The sequence below is a fragment of the Colobus angolensis genome, unplaced genomic scaffold (assembly GCF_000951035.1).
Source record: "Colobus angolensis palliatus isolate OR3802 unplaced genomic scaffold, Cang.pa_1.0 Scaffold146, whole genome shotgun sequence".
Lineage (NCBI taxonomy): Eukaryota > Metazoa > Chordata > Mammalia > Primates > Cercopithecidae > Colobus > Colobus angolensis.
In genome coordinates, this window is record NW_012114555.1 from 3,105,262 (window position 1) to 3,115,486 (window position 10,225).

The window sequence follows — 10,225 nt, forward strand, 5'->3', positions numbered from 1 at the left end:
TTCCTTCCTTCCGTCCTTCCTTCCTTCCTTCCTTCCTTCCTTCCTTCCTTCCTTCCTTCCCTCCTTCCTTCTCAGGCATATGTTGAAACAATTAGACTAAAAGATGATGAAATACTCAAGGTACAAACCAAAGAAGATGGAGACGTCTTTATGTGGTTGAAGCATGAAGCTACCCGAGGCAATGCAGCAGCTCAGGTAAAAATGCAGGCTACTGTCTTGGAGATTCTATCAGCCATGATAGACTGAGTTATACCGTGGTAATGAAACATCTCAAACCTCAGTGGCTTAAAACAATGCCACTATTTCTCACTCACACTACATGTCCAATAGAGGTTGTCAGGGGCAGGCCATAGTTGTCACAATCCCTTAAGAGCCCAAGCTGACAGAGATTTCCAAAACCATTGCAGTCGAGCCATGGCCATAGCGCCCTACCTACTGGCTAACCGCTTCTGCTCAGAAGTGCGATATTTCACTGGCCAATGCAAATCGCGTGGCCCCTCTTGACTTCAAGTTCTGCCACTCACCCAGAAGGAGGGAAAGCCACAATATTTACGACCAGCCCTAAAGACTACCATCAAGTGCATTGATGCATCCATCAGATAGAAAAACACGATGCACCTTGGGGTACAGGGGAAATTAGGTGTCCAGAAGACCATGAACTCAGCTAGAAGAGCAATAGAAGGTCATTTATGGCTTGTTGGACCACAAGGCTCAACCTTGTCTCTTGAACATCTCTTCTCTTTGGATGGACTTTTAGGAGGTACGAGAAAGGGCAGATGGCTGGGGAAACACCCTCTCTGCTTCCCTGCTTTGATTTCACTATGAAGAGGAGCCCTTTGTGGGAGCCTGTGAACGCTGATTGCACTGGGAGGAAGCCTCCTTCCCACAGGAAGGATTTAACTTGGGCTTAATGCTCCCTATGAGTGCAGCAGCGTCGGGAAGAGCCTCTGGGGCTGCTAAGGAGGCTGAAGCCCAGAGATGGGAAAGGGACAGAAAAAAGAAAGGAGTCACAGGCATTGACAGAGCAGACAGTACAGGTGCTTTTTTTTTTTTTTAGAGTCAGGGTCTCACTCTGTTGGGCAGGCTGGAGCGCAGTGGCATGATCATAGCTCACTGCAGCCTCAAAGTCCTGGGCTCAAGCGATCCTCTAGCCTCAGCCTCCCGAGTAGCTGGGACTATAGGCATGTACCACCATGCCGTGCCTTGATAAGTTTTAAATATTTTGTAGAGATGGGGTCTTGCTATGTTGCCCAGACTGGTCTTGAACTCCTGGCCTCAAGCAATTCTCCTGCTTAGGCCTCTCAAAGTGCAGGAATTAAGGCCCACCACACCTGGCCCAAGAGGCTCTTTTGTAACAGGTCTCCCACCTCTCTATAGGAGTCCTCACCACATTTCAGGAAATACTTTGCTGGAAGTTATAAGTACTGGGGAGGAAAATGGAAGAGAATGAGATGAGAGGAGAAGCAGAAAGAAGGAGAGACAATAAGGGACCCATGTGGAGCTGGAATGTTAACACACATGGCTCTGGCCATGTTCCTGGGCATCTGTCCCTAGCCTGCAGTCTCTCTAGTACAGGAAGGATATACAAATACAGGAATACATACAAAATAGTATGGCCTGGCATGGTGGCTCACGCCTGTAATCCCAGCACTTTGGGGGGCCAAGGCGGGTGGATCACCTGAGGTCAGGAGTTCAAGACAAGCCCGGCCAACATGGAGAAACCCCATCTCTACTAAAAATACAAAAATTAGCCAGGCGTGGTGGCTGTGCCTGTAATCCCAGCTACTCAGGAGGCTGAGGCAGGAAAATTGCTTGAACCTGGGAGGCGGAGGTTGCAGTGAGCCAAGATCCTGCCACTGCACTCCAGCCTGGGAATGACTCTGCCAGAGCCATTTCCTGGGTGTGCCAGAGCTTGCATTAACTTTTCTAACAATAGGCACTTCTTCCTTCCTTTGTTCACTAAGTCTTTGTTGAGCAGCTTCTATGACCTGTTGAGCTCTGCTGGGTAAGGGGGCCAACGGACAGGGGCAAAGATAAGTAACATCTTGAGGTTCCTCCCTCCCAAGAGCTTCCAGCCTCCAGTCTGAGGGTGGACCCAGCCATGTAGACAAATGATAAAAGATCAATGCTATAGAAGGAGGCCCTAATGATACAGATGTGCAGAGACCTCCATGCCAAGCACATGCCAAAAGAAAGGGCAATACCTCCCCAAAGAGTGCCATTTGAGGAGTTCTGATTATTGACGAAGTTCCAGCTAGCTCTGGTCCTGGGTACAGTAAATACACACACACACACAGACACACACAAACCATTCATTTCTGGCTTGCATTAAGGGCTTGTATTTACATAAGTCCATGTTCATGGCTCTGGCCTCCAGTTGGAAGACAAAAGTGTATCTAGCTAATCCTTGGTACTCAATTGAAAACATTGTAAAATAGGTTTGCCCTCCCACCTTTCAAAGTCTTGTGTTAAGCATTACACAGGAAAAGTCATTGTTCTAAATTGCTATTGTCTTTAAGCAACGATTGGCCCAGATGCTGTTCTGGGGGCAGCAAGGTGTGGCCAAGAATCCCGAAGCAGCAATTGAGTGGTATGCCAAGGGCGCCCTGGAGACGGAGGATCCTGCATTAATCTATGACTATGCCATTGTGCTATTCAAGGTAAGAATCACTTCATTTGTGCTGAAATTGTGCAATTCTTATCAGACTCCTGAGCAGTTTCCTGTGGGCGGACCGGCAAACAGGGAGTCAATAATTGGAGAAACTTAGTATATGCTTCTGTCACTCTTGATGGAAAGGGATGTTGGCTAAAAAGGCAGAGTCAGAAGCAATTCCCTGTTCTCATTTTTAATCATTAGTCTTACGTTTGGCACCTGGATTCTCTGTGCTTTTGCAAGAACCGTGGCATTCTGGAGGAGATACCCGTATTCTATCGATTGGCACTCAGCTGCCAGCCCCCACAGGCACTGCAAGTTTGCCACCAGGCAGAGTTCTCTTTTAATTACAGCTTAAACATAGTGTGTAATTGGGCTGGATCCCAACAATCCTGCTGATGAAAATAAAGATCTTGGTTTTAAGCCAACAGGAGAGGGGTGGGAAGAGCCTAGCAGACAAGCATTAAAGTCCCACCTCTGTAACCATCAGGTATGTCCTTGGAGTCACCTCATCTCATGGGACAGTGGCAATGACCACAGATTGAATGAGATAATAGGACCAATGGACTTTGGGGACCATAAAATGCCGAGTTCTTTATACAAAATAGTATGGCCTGGCGTGGTGGCTCACGCCTGTAATCTCAGCACTTTGGGAGGCCAAAGCAGGTGGATCTCCTGAGGTCAGGAGTTCAGGATAAGCTTGGCCAACATGGTGAAACCCCATCTCTACTAAAAGTACAAAAATTAGCCAGGTGTGGTGGCTGTGCCTGTAATCCCAGCAACTCGGGAGGTTGAGGCAGGAAAATTGCTTGAACCTGGGAGGCACAGGTTGCAGTGAGCCAAGATCGTGCCACTGCAGCCTGGGTGAGAGAGCCAGACTCCATCTCAGGAAAAAAAAAATTAGTAATAGTTCACACTGACTGAGTGGTTGTTACCTGCTTTGCACAGACTAATGCATTAAATCCTTACAACCGACTTATGAGGTTGATACCTTGGTATATTATGATCGCTCTTCATTTGTATGGAGACAAAGGCACAAAAAAGTTTTGTAACTTGCCCAAGGTCACCCAACTGGTACATTTCTGACCTGGAACTGGGATCTAGGAAGTCTGGCTTCACAGTCTGTGTTCATCCTCCCCAAACACAGAGACATCAATTCATCAATCTTAGAAAAGTAAAAAGCTTTGGCTTTGGTAAGGAAATTCTTAGACTTATGTCCATACCCCAAGAAAGCAGCTGCCCCCAAAAAGCAAGGATCTTCAAACAAGACCAGGCCCATCTCCAGAATACAGCTGTGGCCACTCCGAAATTAACAACCATGGCTGTGGTTACATTTCTAACCCTCCCTACCCTATCAAGGCCTGAAAACCTATTGGTGGTTGTGTTTTCCAAATTGAGGTCTCAGACGTTCTCTTTCCAGTTGTCAAATCAACATGGAAATGCTTTGAATCTGAGCCATAAGCGAATGCATTCATGTATTTGTTCAATAAGCAACCATTCCATTCAGGGCTGACACAATGCCAGGCTCTGGGCTACATGGAGGGACATATGGATGCATGAGTCACATCCCTGACCTCAGGGAGCTCATACACAGAGAGGAAGGCAGAAGACCGACATCAGTAAGCACAGAGGAGCAGCACCTGTCCACTAGAGTGGAGTCCAAAGATAAAGGCACAAATCAGATGTTATCTCTGCCCACCAAGATCTCACAATCTACAGGGAGAGGCAAATCCAGAAATAAATGATGCTGGGAGTGACATAATGCCTTCTCTGGGTTTGCTTCCTCACACCTTCAGGCTTTTTTGCAGAGAGGTGGGGTTCTGCATTCTTGCTAAGTTTTCTCTGGGTGGGAGGAAGGAAGCCCTTTATTAGTAGCTCAGGGAAGATTTCCGCCTCTGGCTAGAAGATCTCCTCAAGTGTATTCTGTGTGAAAGAACCCCACGCTGAAAATGGGCTTTCCATATGCAAAGAGAGTAAGTGCATTTGGCTGTGTGGGGGCATCGGGCTTGTATGCAAAGATGGTACCAAGATGGTGGCTGTGGTTCATTCCAGGTAGTCGAGTCCATCTTATCTGGCATCCACATAAGGATAAAGCTTTGACTTTGACAGCAGCAACTGTCCTCCATCCATTCACTCAGTGGATAGTTACTGAGTACTTACGATATACCAGGCTTCACATTTCTCTCATTTAACAACTTCCAATACTACTCAGATTTGTGTAGAGTACATCGTCTGTGCAAGAAAAGTCATCCCAGTTTTGACTCGATAGCGGGTATAGTGTAAACATCCCTGTCCTAGAGTGTATGGGTTGTCATTGCAGCTCTAACTGTGAGGCTTTGGCTAAGTCAACCACTCTGGGCCCCTGTTTTATTTCTTCAAAACAAAAAAGAGTTGGAGAAGATAAACTTGTTATACTTCAACCAGGCACTAACGTTCTGTGATTCTGGTCTTTCTGATGCTTTTCCAGAAGTCCGGAAAGCTCGTCTCCTCCCCCTCCAGTTACTCCAAGTGTTCTTCTATGTCCTTTTCCCTCTCCTCTTCTTCCCTAATTAAATGAAGCAGTGGTGCCATTCTGAAAAATATTTTCATCTTCCACTTTGCTTCAGTTCATTGGTTCTATTAAATAAGCAAGTTAAAGTCGAGTAGAAACTTGGCATATGTAATTTAACCTTTAGTTGGATTCACAGTTTTATTTGGGGTCCTGAAAGACAGACAGTCAAGTATATCCTGCATGGTTCCCAGATCCTACAAGGAGGTTATGAACTGAAATAGGCAGAAGAAAATAGAGCGTGGCGGTTACAAGCTTGGATTCTGGAGTCCACCTGTCTGGATTCAAATTCTGCCCCCATTTCCCATTGTGTGACTATGTGGGCACATTTCTCAGATGAGAATATAACAGCAGCACCTCAGGTGGGGTCGATGAAGCACTTAGACAGTGCTTGGCCAACGTTAATTAACACAGGAATGGTAACTAGTGCTGTTTCCATTTACTGTAGAGCTAAGCGTCTACATAGCGTTTGTAGGTGTGTTTGTTGCAAAACCCTCTCACATTCAAATCACAGGCGATCCTGTCAACTGCTGTCTGAGTCCAGGAGGATCCCATGTGGCACATGGGGATTGGGGGTATCAGTAATTCTAAGTGAGTTTGGAAGCAGCAGTGGTTTACAGCCACCTCCTCCCCCTTGCCTGGCTATCTTTGCTTTCAGATCTATGCCAAGAGATACTCAAGGACCTCCTTCCACTCTACCCTTGAGCCCACCATCTCCCCAGTGGTCCTCCAGACATCTCAGTGTGTTCCACAGAGTTTCTCTCTTGTGACAAGAACCCCAAAACCCGTGTCTCTCTGTTGTGGACAAACCACCTCCTCTGGAAAATCTTGATTTTGCTAGAAGAACCTTGTTAGTTTCTGTTAGTTACATCTGAGGCAACCGATTCTGCTGCATTCTATCTTCTGTGGAGCCGGTTCTTGAGCTGATGCTGAAGCAACAATGTTCCACCCTGGAGACCCCAGCCAGCACTGATGAAGGCTGCAAGCGACAGCCTGGTAACTCCTGACTGTCCAACACAGATAAAGTGCTTTATCAGGCTGGCAAATTAGGTAGTCCCCAGAGGAAAGCATCCAGGATGACCAAACCCATTTAACCTGATTCATAGCTTCCCCCAACAGTACCTGTGGATTGATAGGGTTGCCGTTGACGCAGGGATTACTGCTAAGCTGCAAAGTTGAGGTTTGTTGCCTGTGCTCCACAAATATAAGTGAAATAATAATGATGATGATGATGAAACAGCACTGCCTATAGAAATCCCTAAGCTTGGGTTGAAATGAAGAAAGTTAGGGTTTTATTTTTAAGTATTTTATATCCAACACTAATGTGTCTATATGTGTGCAGTCTGGTTTTATTTTCTTTGTAATCGTCACTGTTTATCAATGTTTAGGGTCAAGGAGTAAAAAAGAACAGACGGCTTGCCTTAGAGCTGATGAAGAAAGCAGCTTCCAAGGTAACACATGCATATTATCAAAGGGAAACAGTTCCACCACACACACCCACACACTCTCACACATCTAAAAAAAGGAAATGGCCAGCCTCTTCCTACAAAGCCCTAAGGTGGAAATGGGGTGGTGAGCGGTTGGTCGGTCGCAGGCACGGCACCCCCACTGCAGTGATTAGTCACTTTTTAGTTACAATACATACAGAAACTTGCCACAATAGGGGCAGCAAAATTCAAAAGCTGAATTCACCTTCCAGTCAATAGCATTCGGGCTGATTTTGTTTGAAGGCTAAAATTATAATCAGGAGCTGCCCTGATAACAAGCAGCAGGACCCCTGGAAATTGAATGGGTGTAAATGCCATTGAATTCAGGAAACCAGAAGCCTAACTCCTTTGAAGGTTAACTCTGTGGTGTCCGTTTAGCATTTGTTTCCTGTGCATTGATAACAGGGCTGTTTATTAAGTTTATTGCTAGGTTTGGGCATTATTTTGCTTTTGTCACTATTTACACTTAAGTGGTATCATCAAGTCGGCTAGTTTCTATACAGCTCTATAGAATGGAGGTTACAATGTTGCTTTCGAGAGGCCCCCACCCACACATGCACACACATGCACACACACACACACGCATGCCCAATGCATGCCTAGTCACATGTGCACACTCATATGTGCATGCATACTGATGTCCAAATAAATAGATTTGCAGAAACTACTATAAATCTACACCTTGACAAGGTACCTTATAGCCCTTTCGGCATCTGGATGTGCCTCCAAGGCTACCAATATTTGCCTTAACGATGAAGACTCCTAAAATGACCATGCTGATTTTTCTTCTTCATTCTCGTCTCCTGAGGAGCTCAAAGTTGCATACAGCAGGAAGTTGGAGCATGGAATGAGAGACCTAAAAGATTGTTCCTCCATCTGTGTGTTGTCAGGAGGACACATGACCCAGGAAGAGGGAACCCCCTGATATGTACCCCACTCTTGACCCCAACAGAAACTCTAGGGCAGGAGTAGAAAAATAACTCAACGGTAGTCATGGAAGTCATTGGTTGCAGAGGACCATAAAATGGGGCCGTGAGGTGGTTCCTTGGAAGGTGTGAAATTTGCATCTCTGTACCATCCTAGTGCTGAACTGATGTCTAGTGTGCTTGATTCTGAATGAATTTTAACAGAGCTTAGGTAAGTAATGAGGAAATACACTTGTATTGATCTGGAATAGTCATGGCCTTAAAAGTGTTAGATGATTCTCATTCTTCACTGCCATCCCCTTCTGCTTCTGCCCCTCCCAGACCCGGAATCCCCTGTCAGAACTGGGGGTACCATGCAAAGACAGAGCACCTGTGCCGTGCAAGTAGGATGTTGCGTCTGCTTCCCACGGAGTGCGTGTTGGTGTTCAGGGCAGAGGAATCAACAGATGGGCAGGCGGATCACCTAGAAACCATCCCAGTCAGGGCAGGTTTCAGGCCTCAGTTGAGCGTTCATGAATTTCAAGGGCACTATTGACGCAGCAGGGCAATCAGAGGCCTTTTATAGACAAGCGTGTTACCTAAGAGCCCACAGGAGCAGAACAATGATTTGGGGGCTAACATTGCTGCAGAGATGGAAGGCAGAATCCCAGCAGCAGTCGGGTGAAACCCACCTGGGAAGACTCTGAGGCAGGCTTGTGTTTTCTAGCACTTAGTTTTTCTTTAATGCCATCTGTTCCAAGATAAGAGAAAGGGAAGGTTTTGTTCAGACTTAGGCAGAATGCTTCCACAATAATTGCTTCCAGAGCTCTTTAGATTTCATTTTTCTAAAGTTAATTTCTTTATTGTTCCAAAATTTAGGGATTGCATCAGGCAGTCAATGGCCTGGGATGGTATTACCACAAATTCAAGAAAAATTACGCCAAAGCAGCAAAGTACTGGTTAAAAGCAGAAGAAATGGGGAACCCAGATGCATCATACAATCTTGGAGTCCTGCATTTGGATGGCATCTTCCCTGGAGTTCCTGGAAGAAATCAAGTGAGTAAGACTTGAGACCCACTCTGCAACTGGTCAGTCACTTGATCATGCAGCATTTGTTGAAGGTACACTGTGTGCCCCAGACACAGTCCCTGTCCTCAAGGAGCTCAGGGGATCTCGTAGGAAGACAAGATAGTGAAGAGGAAAGGGTGGCATCTGGCCAAGTGCCAAGTGTGTGGCAAATGGCATGACCCAAAGCTCTGGAGCCGGGAAACAGTGAAGGCCAAAGCAGCCAGGAAGGCTTCATGGAGGAGGGAGGCTTGAGCTAGAGGGAGGAGTGGGAGATGACACAGGACAGGAATAAGCATGAGATGGAGCAGAGACTGATCTTGCTAGAAGCAAGGAGAGCTAAGTCCAGATACGACTGCCTGGTGTGAAACCAGTTTTAATAATAATGAAAATACCATGGCAAATTTTAGTGTTGATTAAGCATTTCCTATGTGCCAAGCACCATGCAAAACACCCTACCATGTGCCCTCTTATGTAATCCTAATTCTCCTCTGAAATAGCTATTAATACTCTGGTTATGTCCATTTTTCAGATAAGTGACTGAGGTTCTGCGAAGTTAAGTAACGTAGGATCACACACTTAGTGGTGTGAAGACCTGGCCCTAGTGCACAGTGGAAGTCCACTCTATTAATAATAATGTTGATGTTGGTAATCATAACCTAAGCTACATTACTTTTTTTTTTTTTTTCTGAGACAGAGTCTCGCTCTGTCACCCAAGCTGGAGTGCAGTGGCACAGTGTCAGCTCACTACAGCCTCCACCTCCTGGGTTCAAACGATTCTCATGCCTCAACCTCCGGAGTAGCTGGGATTACAGGCGTGCACCACCATGCCTAGTTAATTTTTGTATTTTTAATAGAGATGAGGTTTTGCCATGTTGTCCAGGCTGGTCTTGAACTCCTGGCCCCAAGTGATCTGCCCACCTCGGCCACCCAAAGTGCGGGGATTACAGGCGTGAGCCACTGTGCCTGGCCCTGAGCTCAACTACATTTAACAAAATGTGGTGAATACCTACCCAGTGCCAGGCACCCTTCTGAACACCGAGGACATAGTAGCAGGCAAGTCAGTCCCTGCTCTTATGAAGCTTTCATTCCACCAGATGGAAAAGACAATAAACAAATAACTATATAATAGGAGAGGAGGTGAAGATCGGTGCTATGCAGAGAACTAAAACAAGTTCAGGAGGGCTGAGAACAGTGGTTCACACCTGTAATCCCATCACTTTGGGAGACTGAGGCAGGCAGATCACTTGAGCTCAGGAGTTCAAGACCAGCCTGGCCAATATGGTAAAACTCCGTCTCTAAAAACACAAACCCTCACCACTAAAAATACAAAAATTAGCCAGGTATGCTTGTAATCCCAGCCACTCAAGAGGCTGAGGCAGGAGAATCACTGGAACCCTGGAGGCGGAGCTTGCAGTGAGCCAAGATTGAGACACTGTACTCCAGCCTGGGCGACACAGCAAGACCCCACCTCAAAAAACAAACAAACAAAAAATGTATTTTTAATTTATATATAGTTTATATGTGTATATAAATTTTTATTTATTTATTTATTTTTGTTTGAGAT

General features: G+C 45.9%; 1 protein-coding gene across 1 annotated transcript in view; it reads left to right on the top strand.

Moving 5' to 3' along the window:
* SEL1L3 (sel-1 suppressor of lin-12-like 3 (C. elegans)) overlaps positions 1-10,225 on the top strand; it is a 119,021-nt gene that overhangs the window by 74,310 nt on the left and 34,486 nt on the right. The window contains exons 12-15 of the mRNA XM_011935640.1: positions 76-195; positions 2,520-2,660; positions 6,590-6,652; positions 8,473-8,649. Coding sequence (XP_011791030.1) covers positions 76-195; positions 2,520-2,660; positions 6,590-6,652; positions 8,473-8,649 — 501 coding nt within the window. The remainder of the gene's footprint in view (positions 1-75; positions 196-2,519; positions 2,661-6,589; positions 6,653-8,472; positions 8,650-10,225) is intronic.